Raw genomic sequence first — 15,505 nt, 5'->3', positions numbered from 1 at the left:
TCACCTCCACCGCTTTTCCCAACTCCCTCATGTCCTTCCCATGTGCATGGAGGGTTGGGCAGAGGAAGGACTGACTGTCAGATCAGTGATGGAGATGGGGAGTTGGTAACATGCCTGCATTGGGAGTGGATGACCGAGACTCCGTTTAGCTTGCTTCCCAGGAGCAAGGAAATAGTGGGTCGTTTGAGGCCGTCCTTGTTTCAGGAGTCTGCGCCTTCATAGGCTGCAGATTTCAAGGTTGGAGGTTGCCAGGGAGCCCTGAGGATGAGAGAGCTGGGAGTGGGAAGGCTAACAACATACACATTTGTTCTTTGACTTTTGTGCTTGTAACTTGCAAACATTTCAGGGAACTCACTGTATTGTTTTAGGATGAAAGGAAAGAATGGGGTCGTCTTAGTCAGTGCTTTCCATGTTAAAGAACCAAGACTGCCATTTCTGAGTGACACAGATGAGTCTCTGAAGCGGGGCAGACACTGGAGAAGTGCCAGCGTATCTTTCCACCACGATTTAGGTCATCAGATTCCTCGCAGTTCAGGTTACAAAAGTTATGTCAGCCATTAATTGGATTTTCAGTGCAGCCTTCAGGACTTCTGGTGAACACAAAGTAATCTCAGGCTTTGCCAATACATTCGCTGTGACTGTTTGCTGTGGAAACTTAGAGTGTGTATCTTCACACTCTTTCATAGGTTGGGAGAGTTGGAGGCAGAAATAGAGCACGGAAAACTGTTTTCAAACAGGCCAAATTTTAATTATATCAAGGCCCTTCATTTGATACGCAGATAGCTGATCTACCACACCGTTTTTGTTGTTGTTGCTTTTGTAAAGGAAGGAACTCACTTATTTTTCTTGTGTATCTTTACCCCACAGTCTTCCCTGCAAACATGGCATTGATGGTTCACGGTCTACACCACAGGATAAAGACTTCAATGTTGATCCCAAGGTAAAGTGCACCTGTGTGAAATTAAGTTCCTTACTCTGCATTTGGTTTTGTGTAGTACTTTCTCTTACAGTTTAGTATGGGTCCACCTATCATTGTTTTATGTTTGTATTAGAAATTGGTGGAGTAAACCAGTTTATAAGATAGGACCAGTTGAGGTGTTTTTTGTTTGTTTGTTTGTTTGTTTGTTTAAACCCTTCTAAGTACTGAAGATGGGGACGAAAAACCAGAATGGGCTGGGAAATACACTGTGATAGGACAATTATATTGGGAGGTTTCTCACAGCAGAGGAGATATGATATCTGATGAAAGGGAAAGATTCTTAATGCGACACTTATTTACACCAGCGTGAGTTTTATACACTTGCCTAAATGAAATCTTTAATGGATCCAGTTACTTATTGTAATAGTCCTGAAATCTTTCTGAAGCCTTGCAGTTTTAAAACTGCATAGCATATCTTATATAGGTTTCTTTTTTTACACTTTTTATTTTGGTATCATATAGTTGTGAGGAGGAGATGTTTTCTTGTTTCTTTCTTGTTACTAGTTCTTCAGTTACATTCATTTAACATTTGATATTATTTTATATTAGTTGCACGTGTGCTGGGTCCATCATTTAGATTAAAATAATAGTGGAAATTGCGGAAAGTAGAACTGAATTTCTTTATCTCAAAACCCATATTAAAAGGGATTCCACTGTATGCTAAATCATTGCATTATGAATATATTTAAATGTCTTCATCCGATGGAAAAGTACATGTTCTGCCTAAAATGATGATTCTAGAAGCAGTGATTCTTAATAACCGTATGGTAAAATGTCAGATTTCAGAAATTTTTTCTTGTTGTTTTTAATTTTTTTATTTCCGTTTCTGTTGACATTCAGTATTATATTAGCTTCAGGTGTACACCGTAGAGGTCAGTCATTTATATACCTTACAAAGTGATCCCCTATCAGTGTGGTCCCCCGGGCCCCATACGTAGTTATTACAATATTATTGACTAGACTATGTTTGCAGTACTTCTCAGCCTCATGACTTTTTGTAACTGCCTATTTGGAATCTTAATCCTTTTAACTTTTCCACCCAGCCCCCCAAAAGCCCTCACAGCAGGCCGTGATCAGTTTGTTTTCTGTATTCATGAATTTTTTTCTCTTTTCTTTGTTCATTTATTGTGTTTTAGATTCCACAAATAAGTGAAATCATGTGGTATTTGTCTTTCTCTGTGTGACTTATGTGACTTAGAATAATACCAGCTAGGTCTACCCATGTTGTTGCCAGTGGTAAGATTTCAACTATTTTTAAATGTCCAAGTAATATTTTAGTGTATAAGACGCTCGACAGTTAAGTCCGCGAACTCATCCTTGAATAAATGCTGCGTATTTCATTGATGAATATCACTATTGTCACCTTCAAAGCCATGCACTTAAGGCAGCGCCTAGTTCACCCTTCGAAGCAATTGTAGAACTCTTTCTGGAATGGCCATCAGAGCTGTTGACATATTAGCCTTGATGTAATGAATGTCATGAAAATGTCTACCTGTCAATATTTTCTTTGTCTTTGGCTAAAGAAAGAAATCACTAGGGGCCACATCAGGTGAGTAGGGAGGGTATTGCAAAACATTTATTTGTTTACTGGCTAAAATCTCCCTCAGACACAGTATCGTGTCAGATGGTGCATTGTCGTGATGCAAGAGCCATGAATCGTTCTCAAAAAATTCAGGTCGTTTTTATCTAACTGTTTCATGCAGCCTTTTCTGCACTTCCAGATAATAAACTTGGTTCACTGTTTGTCCAGTTGTACAGATTCGTAATGAATAATCCCTCTGATATCAGAAAAGGTTAGGAACTCGTTTAGACTGTTGATTTGGGTGACGGAAATTTTGGTCATGGTGCATTGGCTGACATCCAATGTGCACTTTGACGCTTTGTTTCAGGGTTGTGTTGGTACACCCATGTTTCATCATCAGTGACAACATGGCCCAAGACATCGTCTTGCCTCCCTAAAAGGTGTTGGCAAACTTCACTCTCTTTGCTTTTGTTCATCAGTGAGCTACTTCGGGAATATTTTTGCACACACCTTTCTCGTGCCAAGATTTTCAGTTCAGATTTTCCTACCTGTGTCTGTATCAATGTTTAGTTTGGTACAGAAATAAAAAGTCACAATCAGCCCATGATTCTCACGCACAATTCAATGAATGAATTTTTGCAATGTTTTCATCAGTTCTGCTTGTTACTGGCCACCCTGACCTGTCTTCATCATGGCGCATTCTGTCCCCTCAGTAAAACGTTTAATCCATGCGGACAGTCTTTTTCTTCATGGCATTATTCCCATGAACTTGGACTAAAATGTACCAGATTTCACTTCAACTCTTGCCACGTTTAACAAGAAATTGAATATGTGTTCATTGTTCTAATTCAACCTCAGACATTCTCGCGACAGCACGCAAAATCACACAACAACAAAGATGAACACCACTCAGCAAGATACCACCCCATCGACACAACTAGAGCTGTGAGACACTGATATACCAAGGTTATGAAACCTTATCGAGCTGTTTGTACAGTGCTGCCTATGTAAGAGCTAGGTGGGAAGTTCACACACTTGCTTGTGAGACCGCGTATAGGTACCACTCTTCTTTATCCAATATTTCTCAATGGACACTTAGCTTACTTCCGTATCTTGACTATTGCTAATAATGCTCAACAAACCTATGGCTTCAAGTATCTTCTCGAATTAATGTTTTGGATTTCTTTGGAGAAATACCTGGATGCAGGAATGCTGGGTCTCGTGGTAGCTCTAGTTTTCAATTTTTGAGGGACCTCCGTATTGTTTTCCATTGCAGCTGCACTGATTTGCAGTCTCACCAACACCACACGAGGGATCCCTTTTCTTCACCTCTTCACCAACACTTGTCTGTTGATGTATTGATGATGGCTATTCTGACTGTGTGAAGTGATAGCTCATTGCGTTTTTAATTTGCATTGTTCTCATGATAAGTATCATTGAACATCTTTTCGTTACGTCTCTTGGCCACCAGTGTGACTTCTTTGGAGAAAAATCCATTCAGGTTCTCTTCCCGTTTTTTAATTCATTGTTGTGTTTTTGGTGTTACATTTTTTGAGTTCCTTATATATTTTGGATATTAACCCTTTATTAGATGTATTATTTGCAAATATCTTCTATTCATTTGGTTGTGTTTTCATTTTGTTGAAGGTTTCCTTTGCTGTGCAAAACTTTTTAATTCGATGTCATATATATATGGGTCTTGTTTTCTTATCCATTCAGCCACCTTATTACCACCAGAGTATACAACATTCTCTCCGAGATGATTTTTTTCACTTTTTAAATCCTCTTCAGCAATCGGTTCATTTCATATTATTCTTAAGAAACTTTATTAACTTTGGTGTCCATAGTTGTTAAAGCTAAGTTGAAAATTCTTTCATATCTCAAACTCAGACATCCTGGTCACTTGATTTCTTAGTCCCTTTCTTCTTTCAGTCCTGCATGACAATCGTTGATGTATTTGAAGACTTTTAAATCTTCAACTTGGATAATCCTCGTTTTATTACTGTATTTACACTAGATTTTCCCTGCAGTATTTAACTACCATGTTATATGCAGTAGATAGGTAATTAGACTTCTACTGTACTGTTTGTTCTCAGGGAAATAAAGAAACCATGTGAATTTTAAAACGGGTTTTATATATCTTTCATACATATAGCAGTGCTTCAAAATGACTTGTGATTCTGGAATCACGAAAGAATTTCTCTTCTATTTTAAACTTATCTTTTACAAATTATTTTTAAATAGTTGTCTTCTAGTAGCATCATGAATTGGTGATTGACAATTTTTTTCATTAAACTTAAAATGTTTATTATGATAATATCCCAGAAATAAGAAGTTACATATATCCATAGAAGGGTATTTTATATTTTAGGTTTTGAAATATGTAATTGAAGAATTGAATCCCACGTTTCTATACGTCTGCTCTTGTTTTATTTTTAAAGTTTCACAAGATCTGTGTAGGCTTTACATTATTGAATGATATCAGCTGAGTATGTTTTATAAACATCTATCTCCTTAAATCATACGCTTTTTCTGAGTAAAGTCATCTATTTCTACTTAAATGTATCTATCCAGATTTTCCTTCTAAGTCCCCTGGCTGGCTCAAATTTGATATGTCGCAAAGTGAACTCATGCCCCGAAACTTCCTTTTTTCCTGACTGTCTCTAGTCTACTCTGTCATCTGTTTTCCCCAACCTAGCAGATAGCACCATTGAAATACCGAAGCAAGAAAAATCCTGGACCCCAGCTCTCCCTGGAATCACCACATCCAGTGACTCACCAACTTTCATATTTTCTACGTGCCTGCCATTTTTTAGGAATTACTACCGTAATTCACTTTCTCACATTTAATTTTGAAGGACTCTTTTGTAGCATTGCATCCCTTATGTTTCCGTTTAAATTGCAGCTGGAGTCACTGTCCTAAAATATATTTCCAATGATGCAGCAACTCTGCTTGATGAATGGCTGTCCATTACATGAGGGTAAAATTCATGTGCTACCTGACACTTGCCTTCTTTGGCTTGGTTCTGATCTTGCAGTTTTATCTCTCCATCCCATTCTCAGTGGTTCCGGTTTACCTCGTTCCTTTGGTGCCCTCCCTTCCTATATTGACTCATACCTCATGTTTTTGTTCCTGCTGTCCTTTCTAGAATCCCTTCTCTCGCCTTCCCTCTGTACTTAGCATAACTTTCAAGGTGCAGCCCAGCTTTGCAGCACCTCCTGAGCTGCACTTACTCTACTTTATTCAGTTCAAGTGTCCAAACAGCCAGTGATACTTTTCTAATGGTTCTCATGTACCTCTACCCAGACTAGAATTAGGACAACTTCTGGTATTTATATTTTCAGCTTCTCTGCGGTTGGCGCCTATGATTTGATGAATACGGTTAATGTTTGTGGTCTTGAAAACTGATGGAATGAGTGAGTTAATGAGCAAGTAAATGAATATGCTGTGTTGTTAAGTTGGGTTTTTGTGTTGTTTTGTGTTTATAGGACAAACCAACAAAACCGGCAATCAGAAAAAAAGAAAATGGTATGGATATTATTGAAAGTGCTCCACAAGAGCACACCAAAAACGATAATTTGACTCACGTTGATGGAGTTCACCAAAATAATAGAAGTGGTATTTTAATGACTACCTATGCATTTTTAATAGCTTCAATGTTGGTAGAAAAAAATATAGCCTGTGTAGTTCCAAATGTGATATTCATTTCTATTAAGTACTTTTGTTGTTGCTAAGTTTCTTCAAATGTATCACAACTACTACCAACATTTCTTCTTACAAATATATCAACCCTCTGTAATTCTTCTCTACTATGGCTTTTATCTGATATTCAAGAATGGAGATAGACTTGAATGTGTATTTAAAATGCATAGTAATAAATATTCACATTAATGTTTCTGTGACTGCATTTTATAGTCCACATGTCAGCATTAGGATTAGGAGAAGAAGAAGATGTAAAATCACCCGGGGATTCTGAGGTACTATCTTTCATTATTATTTTTATTACCGTTATTACTTAAATATCAGCATTCAGTGATGTGGACACATAGGAGGTAGGCTTTGACTGTACTTCGTCACCTCTGCATTTCCCCATACAAATTGTTTTCTCATGGTTTAACCTATTATTAATACAAGAGCTATGTGCTGAATATAATAAGACTGCCTAGCACAATTCTGCTAACTGCAAGGTTCCCTGAAAGAAGGCCGTGTAGTACAATACAAAACACCGAAGCCTTCAAGGTCATAAGGAATCAGTTGGGGTTCTGAAGTTAACTTTCCCCGAAACTCAAGAATTGTTCCAAGTCGACCTATGGCCAGATATCTGATCGTGGTTTTTGTGGGTGTGTAAATGTCCTAATGAGATTCAGAACGAAAGCGTTTGGAGTGTAGTTGTTTTATAACTGGGAACGTGACAAGATAATGCGTGGTACTTCAAAGTCTTATTATATTTGTATTGTCAGGTAGATCTGCAAGGAGCTTTTCCAGGGCAGGAAGAACATGGTGCATAGTAATAAGTAGACAGGATTCTACTAAGAGCACTTTGGCTGAGCGCTGGTTTAATGTGCACGTACATCAGTATTGTGTCTGTGAAAGCATTTACTCGCTCCTTCCACGCAGTCTTGTTCAGTTAAAAGAGCAGGCATTGGGTAACTTTCTGCCAACCAACCTGTGGTAATATAAGTACAAAGTAATGATGAGCAAATCTGAGGTGAAAGCTGTGAAAAGAGATAGGAAGGGAGTGATTTTGATATATGCGTCTGGTGCCTAACGATACAAGCAGTTTATTTGAAGCCTGGGAACGTGTTAGCATCCTGGATTGGTCACCCACTAACTATGGGATCTTGGAAAACTTTTTAACCTGCCCATGTCGGTGATCTGATTCATACGATGGTAGTCACACCTACCTTTCAGGTATGTGTAATGAACAGATGTGATAGCAAAAGTGCAAACACTTTGTAAACTGTAAAGGGTGCTGTGGAAATATAAGACACAGTGATCACAGTGGCTTGTAGTGACTTATTAATATCGGGACACTTTCCATAACCTGAAGGACAAGGAATGGCAGTGGTGACAAGAACAGAACGGGAAAGTTACAAGGGACATGTGGATTTCTAATTTGGGGGTGTTAAGGTTCAGGAGACTGTGACTGGCCATGTCCCAAAGGTCTGTAGTGGTTTGGGGCGTGAGGCCTTCTTGAAGCAAATGTCTGTTATTGGATACCAACTGTGTGCCGGGCAGTTTGGCACTGAGTGTAGACGTTGAGGGGGTTAAGCTGTCGTGGTAGGTCCAGAAAAACAAGTACACAACGCAATCTTCCCATAAAGAAAATGGCGAATGTTAGGTAGAGAATAAGGGGGGGGGGGGTACAGTAGGAATGGGAGTGGGAGTTGAATTTAAGTGGTCAGAAAAGTCCTCTCTGAGTGTGACAAAGCTGCCAAGTGAAGCATGAAAAGTAGCCAGTCGTGTGAAGGTCTAGAAGCAAAACCTGCTGGACAGAGACAACAGTGGATCGCACTGCTCGTCATTTACTCCGATGTCTGAGAAAGGCCAGGAAGCAGGCAGTGTGGTAACCATCATGAAACCATCTTTATATCTGTTGTTTTGTGTAGAAGAGAAATACAATGTGCATGATTAGTGCCTGGCCCATTTTAGATGGTTACTAAACATATATTCTTATTTTTTCCCCTAATGGAAACTTAAACTGTAATATTTCTGAAGAGCTCATAACTACGGAAAAGTTTTGGCTATTATTTAAAGATAGTTTAAAGGAATATTTTTCTGACTTCCTTGCCATTTCATTCAACCACTTTTCCTATCAAAACATTTTATCAAATAATAGTTTGCTTTTTCCAAGCCCTTGTTTACCAAAATGAAGTAAGTTCAAAATAGTTCTGTTTATCCGCAACGTGATGTACACCAACGTTTCTTATCATGTCAGCCATCTTATTTTTGCACTAAAGCAGTTCTGTCAGTTGAAATATTTAAAACTTGGATTAAGTGCACTTCTTAACGTTTTTGTGCACATACTTATTTTCAAAGTGTCCTACCATGCTGGTGGCAATGCAAAGTAGATTTCGGGGTTTGAAGTTAGTTCCTTGGTGAAGTGAGCGTAGACAGCAGTGTTGTGTCTGTGAGAGCCTTTGCTCTGGTTCCATGTGCACTTTTGAGTCAGACAGGAGCCAAATGAAGACGAAAGAGGAGGCCGGTCTAGACATCGTCTCCAGGCTTTTCTTTTAGATGGTTTGGTTTATAAGACATGCTTGTCTTATCGTTCAGTCTAATTCCTTTTAAAGGGGGGAATTCAGATATGTTCTTAGGATGGATTAGACATCATTATACAACTCATGATGGATATAAATTTTAACAGAGTATTCCTGGAAGACGTCCAAAGAAGTATATTGATTCTTTCCTGTTCGCTGACCATCAAAGAGGAAAATATGTCCTTCCTGCACAAGTCGAAGGTAAGACCTGAATTGTGGAATAAAGTCATTCACCTGATTGTTGACTTGAAACATGAATATGATATAGTCTAATAGCCAAAGGACATCACCTATTAGACGCCTACTGAGGAAAATTAAGTGAAAAGGACAAAAGTTGTATAGTGCTCAGTTATCAGCAACAGATTCAAACGGGAGTGCAACCACAGGAGCTCAATTATTTGTTCCATTTCAAGATATTCCGTCACGAGAGTCAGGAAATAAAGAAAGGAAAAGAATAAAAGAGGAATGAAGAAGGACAAAGGCAGAAATTATGGGGAGTCAATGAAGGAAAATGAATCAGGTATACAGAGCATAAGCTAGTAAATAATTGTTTAGAAAAAGGAAGAGCAGAATTTTTGAAATATGGGAAGAATAGAAAGTGAGCTTCCAGTACCAAAACGTGTCCAAGCTTTTCTTCTCGTAGGGACGAGTTTGCGGATTGAGATACGTGGCCACGTAGAACTCTATTTATCCACCATCGATCAACTTAAGTCTATGTGGCCAGCTGTAAATGTATATAACTTAATGCCATATAAAATACTATTACTTCATAGGGTAGTATCCTATAGAGCAAAATAAGAGCATTGGAATGAAGCAGAGAGCAGGATCAGTTATGGGCTATTCAGGGCGGCAATAACCTGACCAGATGTCCATGAGAAAGTCCATGACTCTGAATGCAGTTGCATTTCGGGGGAAATGATAGCAGCAGGTCTTGTATCCGCATGTCTCACAAGGAATGAGGGGGCACCAAGGTGCTGGTCCACAGACCATGCTCTGTGCAGAGAGGGGGCTGACTTCTCTTTAGAGAATTCTGGAAGAGGAGGCATCGGATACTTGAAGACATAACAGGATCGAGGAACAGCATTATTTTGTGTGTGTTTTTCTGACCTTGTTTACGACCAAAGGGAAGCAAGAAAAAGAAGAAAAAGAAGTGATAGCTGTAAGATACTAGCACTAAACAGAGAGGAAAGAAAAAGTTGTGGGGATAATCCACAGAAAGAATGAAAATGGCTTCATCTAGGTAATTTTGGAGTCGATGAGGCAATGTGAGAGACCTCATTTGGATGGCTTCAGTGTATTTGCTCTGAAACAGAAGGTGAGATCATTGCTGCTCCAGAGAATCCTGGAAGCAGGAGGAAGTGCTGGAATGGGATAAACTGTAGCCACTCTTTTATCTCCTCAGGATTCTCAGGCAGCCAAGATACATAGGTTACTCTGGTATTTGTTATTCCAACGAGATGAGTTTGAATAGAGCACATGGCTGTTGTTTTTTAGGAGTTAATTCTTTGATAAAATGGCTGTTTCATAAAACTCCTTTAAAGTCTAGCATGAGATACCAAAGGAAAACTAAGATTGGAAAAAAAAGAAATTAGAGATTTCATTCCCTAAGGGTTAAGATTTTTGTTTTCAGTAAATGTTACACCGATTTTGAAATGTAGAAGTTTTTTGATATCTAATATTTCTGTGTTGTTGAATTAATTTTTCCTCTTTCAATATCATATTTCATATTGAAAACTCATCCTACATCGTTTCTTGGAGAAGTTTGATACACCTTTTTGCATGAGCAGATCGAGAAACTTTTCGATGGCTGTAAAGCAGATGATACAAGAAGTGTAGGCACACTAGTAGCCCCCATAGGTTTGGAAAGAAGTGAATATTTTTATGAACTGCTATTCTATAATTGTATATCCCAGCTGATGGATTCATAACACTTTGTCCTTTTCAAATGAATTATGCATTCAACAGAACTCTTAACACAACTGTGTGCTTGTTCAATTACAGGTCAAATTGAAGACCATGATAAATACTTGTAGCGTGATGGTATCAATGTTTCTGATGTATTGCAGTCAAGATATTCTGTGGCATTCTATCCTCAGCTTTCCCATTGATCCATTCTTCAGATAAAAGATGTTATCTTTTACATGCTCACAGTCTTCTTCTTCCTCATTCCTTTTTTTTTTATTTTTCAAATGTAATTGATTGATTTGACATAAATAATAGAGATGTCATTGTTGGTACCCTTTTTGAAACAAAAAGATATTTCCAAGAATAAGAAAAAGAGATTTAAAAAATGTGCCTTTTAACTAAGCACACATTTCTCCTTTTTTTTTGACACTCTAAATTTCCCAGTTTGGAATTCATGTATTTAATAGGGGTTCCCAGAATTTTATTATCATACACGAACTTTTTTCCAGTATTCTAAAATGCTCATTTGAATGTTGACGTTTCCCTAAAGGAAACCCCCAATTGCTAACATGTCAATGTATGTTTTCAATTTATGTCATCTTAGTGTGTTACACCAATGATCTTAGGCTGACTTGATGTTCTGATTAGCAGACTCTGTGTGTGTGTGTGTGTGTGTGTGTGTGTGTGTGTGTGGGCAGGCGAGCTTATGGTGTGTTTGATTATTTAAACTGCCCGGAGAAATTAATCAGAATGAATATTTGATACACACCATCTTTGAAAACTTTGGGGTCTTAGGATCCTTTTTTACCATTAAGAATTGAAAAAAGAAAAAAGACAGAAAGAATTATTGAGATTCCAATTGGAGGTATGTTTCTGTTAGGATGTTCTAGGCTCTGTGACTCGTGTGAATCGCAGCTACCAGAAAACAGAGAGAGCAAAGAACATAATAAAGAAACAGAAAGAGTTCAACCCTATGCCACCTCTGTGCAGCTTCACCATTGTTTTCTGACTTACCAAAAATCATTTTGTGGCAACACCTACTTAATGTTCACCCCATTTATGCAACAGACGTCCAAACGGAATACCTTTCAGCAAGACATTTGCATTCTTGCTGTAACCACAGCAACACTGATGTAAATAAGAATCAGAATGCGTTGACAGCATGATTTCCTTCAGAGTAACATTGAGCGGACACTGGGGAGTGGGCGGCAGGATTATGTGTAGAATGATTGAACCAGATGGGAAACGTAGGAAGAGGTCGAAAGATTGTCTATTGAGATGAAATGTGGTTTCTTAACTTTAGTTTTATAGCCCTGCATTAATTCCCAAGAATTAGTCATAACTCTATTCGGTGTTACTGAAAAAGCACCTTCTGAAACCAAATATTGAAGTATTGCTTGGATTTTCTATGGCTTTATGTACTTCAGAGGTGACTTTTTCGGTCGTAAGGGGATCGCTGAGAATATGCTGCATTGTACTTCCTTCGCAGCTGTGAACACGTAGCCTGTCCCCTCTTACCTCTGTTCTTCCTTAAAGCCCAGTGCTGAATCCTCAAAGACGAAAGGGACTTTGTCAGAATAGTAGAGGACAGCATTTCAGGTATGAGGAAAAGTGTACACCGATAAAGGCATAAACAGTAACACAGATTCTGGAAACCGTGAAAGATGTTGCAGTTGAATCTTAGGGTGTTGTGGAAAAGGTACTCTGAGGGGGTAGAGAACAGAGTACACTGCGACTTGATCTGTCTTCCCGTATTTATAAAATGTGTTTTGTGTCTGACTGCTTTTTCGTTGAAGTTGGGTGAATGAATTCGTGAGTGGATTTTGCCATGTTTGTATGCCTTCAACTTTTTGACATCAGTGATTTCCCAAATAGTTTGTTGCGGTTTTAGATAATCGGAAGTATTTTTCAGTCAGTGTTCAGTGAAAGACTAAGCTTAACTCTCAATTGATACCATGTTATTTTCTGTTTTTATAGAGACTACAGTTTGTATCACAGTGTCCTGAGTAGTTCATTTTAACTAATATATAGATTTCTCCACAGAGATACACTTAAGCACGGAATCAGAGAAAGAACAAGTGAGGCTTGATGGACGTGAAAATAACCACTGTCATGTACGTGAAAATTTTCTTTTAAATTTCTAGTATAATGTCATTTTTATGCATCAATAGTGTAACATAGTCCATTGAAGTTCACTTTCAAGGTAGCCTTTTCAGAGTCAAGAGGTCATAATGGAATATTATTTTCATCACATTTGCACTGCTTACGAAACTTGAAATATTGTTAGAATCTATAGCTACTTGTAAATCAATTTGATTCCTGGAATTGAGGCAAAAAGCAAAACACAAAACAAAAGTCCTGAATATTGTTTGCCTCTTCATTGTTATAACTTTCTTACCTGATAAAGAAGGTACCATCGACCCTTGAATCAGACGATTAAACAGTTGAAGTTATGGACACTGTACAAATGCTGACCACCGAGTCGGACTCATGTGAAAGGAGTCATCATTCTCAGTGGTTCAAAATTTGGAGTTTTGTATGGCTACTCACTAAGGCCGGGGTTAGAGATGGACTCTGCCTTGGGACCTCTGTGTCATTGACTTCCGAGTCTACATTGAGGGAGAGGATGGGGTCATGAGATCAACTCACCTGCCTATTAAGAGAATCACACCCTGCATGATGAGACCTTCTGGGTTAGGGTACAAGCATTCACTTTCGAGTTCCTTTCATTTTGGTGTAGGAAATGAGTCAGGGTTACTCATTGTTGCTATCTGCTCACCTCAGTGGGTATTAGAATCAATTGGAACAGGATGCAACAGGTAACTCTATGAATGCATAACCCATTCACAGTATATACTTTGAATTATTGTTTATGAATTTGCTTCTCTTTCTGTTTCATGTGAATGATTTTGGCTCCTAATAACTTAAAGTTTGCCTCTTCTCCAGGTATTAAGCTTTAAAAAAGTTGTTAGGTTCCCTGTAGGTACTCACTAATAAAGATACAGTGGGGTGAAATATTTTAAGGGAGGAAGCCTCTGTAACATTAACAATCATCTACTAATTCATTTTTGGGTGGATTTAACATCTAACGAATTGTTTAGTTCAAAGAGGGACAGAATTAGATTGGCAGGCTCATGTTTTTCTCTCACTTTCGACTGAGGCACTTTATCTGCCACTTCCTAGTTGTAGTCCATGAATTTGGGAGTAAGTAAACATCGATTAAGAAGTTTAACAATTAAATTTTAATTATATTCTAATTTTACTTGGTTCATACTGGATTCGCTAGGTGGCACTGGAGCAAAATGACACTCAGAGGAGACGTTCTCGAGAGCAGAATGACAGAATGTTGCAAGACGCAATTCTGACTAACAACTTTTGCAAACAAAAGGAGAAAGAAATAGATGTTAAGAAAATAATTCTGAGATATTTTGTTTAGTCATTTTCAAACACATGTGTATTTGTGTGCGTATATGTTTTTTAGAACCAACACAGTACATATGGGAAATCTTCACGATTTTAAAAGCATATGTATGTGTGTGTTTGTGGGTCTATGTGTGTGTGTCTGTGTGTATAAGAATGTTTGTGTGTGTGTGAGAGTGTGTGGGTGTATAAGAATGTGTGTGTGTGCGTGTGTATAAGAGTGCATTTGTGTGTGAGAGAGTGTTGTGTGTGTGTGTCTGTATGTGTGTGTATAAGAATGTTTGTGTGTGTGTGTGAGAGTGTGTGGGTGTATAAGAATGTGTGTGTGTACATGTGTATAAGAGTGCATTTGTGTGTGAGAGAGTGTTGTGTGTGTGTGTGTGTGTGTGTGTGTGTGTTCTATGTGCAGGGACATTTTTGGTCCGTTGCAGTAAATGATGTTCTTGATTCAAATCCATTTATGTCCAACAGAAAGTAGTGACATTCACAGTGGTCTCAGCCATACAGAAGGCTTTCAATAATTTTTGTAAGAATCTACGAGCTTTCTGTAATCTCAAAACTATTGCTATTATCAATAGGTGTTCCAGTGTTCGGCAGTGATTTTATCCCCTTGCTGTATTAATACAGAGATTAGTTTTCACTTCCACTGATGCTAATGTGTAGCCAGGCCGGAGACCATATTTTGCATTCATTCTCCTCCTTCTGAGAAAAGTCACAATTTGCTCCCAGTAGCATCCTATTTCAGTACAATGAACTTCCGAAGCAGATGATATGCCAGGATATATCCCATGATAATTTACTGATGAGAATTTTATTCCCAGTCTAATAGGTCAGTATGTTTCCCCCTATGTCATATTTATAACTACTTTAAACATTATGAAGAGGAAATCAAAGTTACTGAGCAGCAAATAACCTCGTGAATTTCTAAGACCCCTTCAATTTATGTATTAACACAAGGGGAAACACTGGGTTTGGTGCGAGAACAGTGTTGTAGAGTCTGAAGTCCTGGGGAAAATCCTGAACGTGCTGATCTTTTCCATCTCTCTGTGTCAGATTGTGACAGATACTGAGTTCATCCATGTATATAACAACTTAGTGTAATGCCTGGATTTATCAGTCATTACGAGATGTAATTTTCATAACTGACTATGAAAATATTGGGAAATTAGAATATCTATGGAATAGTCTCAGAAAAAAAGAACTTTAGGAAATTTAATGTATCCGAACATATGCAGAGTTTATACTTTTACTGTGGATTTACTATATTCTCAAACTGTAAACTCTATTTTAAAGTGCGTGTCGATTTCTTAACCATTTATGCCTTCTCATTGTGTATCTTTTCCAAATCTGAGACTCTTAAAATTCTCTTTGGATTTGAAAATTCTGTTTTTCACTTTCATGGATTCAGCATCTTATAT

At 38.1% G+C, this 15,505-nt stretch overlaps 1 protein-coding gene across 12 annotated transcripts in view; it reads left to right on the top strand.

The window, feature by feature from the left end:
* LOC141570044 (ankyrin repeat domain-containing protein 26-like) overlaps positions 1-15,505 on the top strand; it is a 362,013-nt gene that overhangs the window by 17,418 nt on the left and 329,090 nt on the right. For 11 of the 12 annotated variants that reach the window (XR_012493796.1, XR_012493797.1, XR_012493798.1 and 8 more), the window contains exons 8-12: positions 868-940; positions 5,991-6,030; positions 6,418-6,479; positions 8,870-8,963; positions 12,711-12,781. Coding sequence is in view for 9 of the 12 variants with exons in the window: in XM_074325048.1 (XP_074181149.1) it covers positions 868-940; positions 5,991-6,030; positions 6,418-6,479; positions 8,870-8,963; positions 12,711-12,781 (340 nt within the window). In the remaining 3 variants the exon portion in view is untranslated. The remainder of the gene's footprint in view (positions 1-867; positions 941-5,990; positions 6,031-6,417; positions 6,480-8,869; positions 8,964-12,710; positions 12,782-15,505) is intronic. The other variant, XM_074325053.1, reaches the window with a different exon arrangement.

This window comes from Rhinolophus sinicus, linkage group LG02 (genome assembly GCF_036562045.2).
Source record: "Rhinolophus sinicus isolate RSC01 linkage group LG02, ASM3656204v1, whole genome shotgun sequence".
Classification (NCBI taxonomy): Eukaryota; Metazoa; Chordata; class Mammalia; order Chiroptera; family Rhinolophidae; genus Rhinolophus; species Rhinolophus sinicus.
This window is presented reverse-complemented; position numbering and strand designations above follow the sequence as displayed.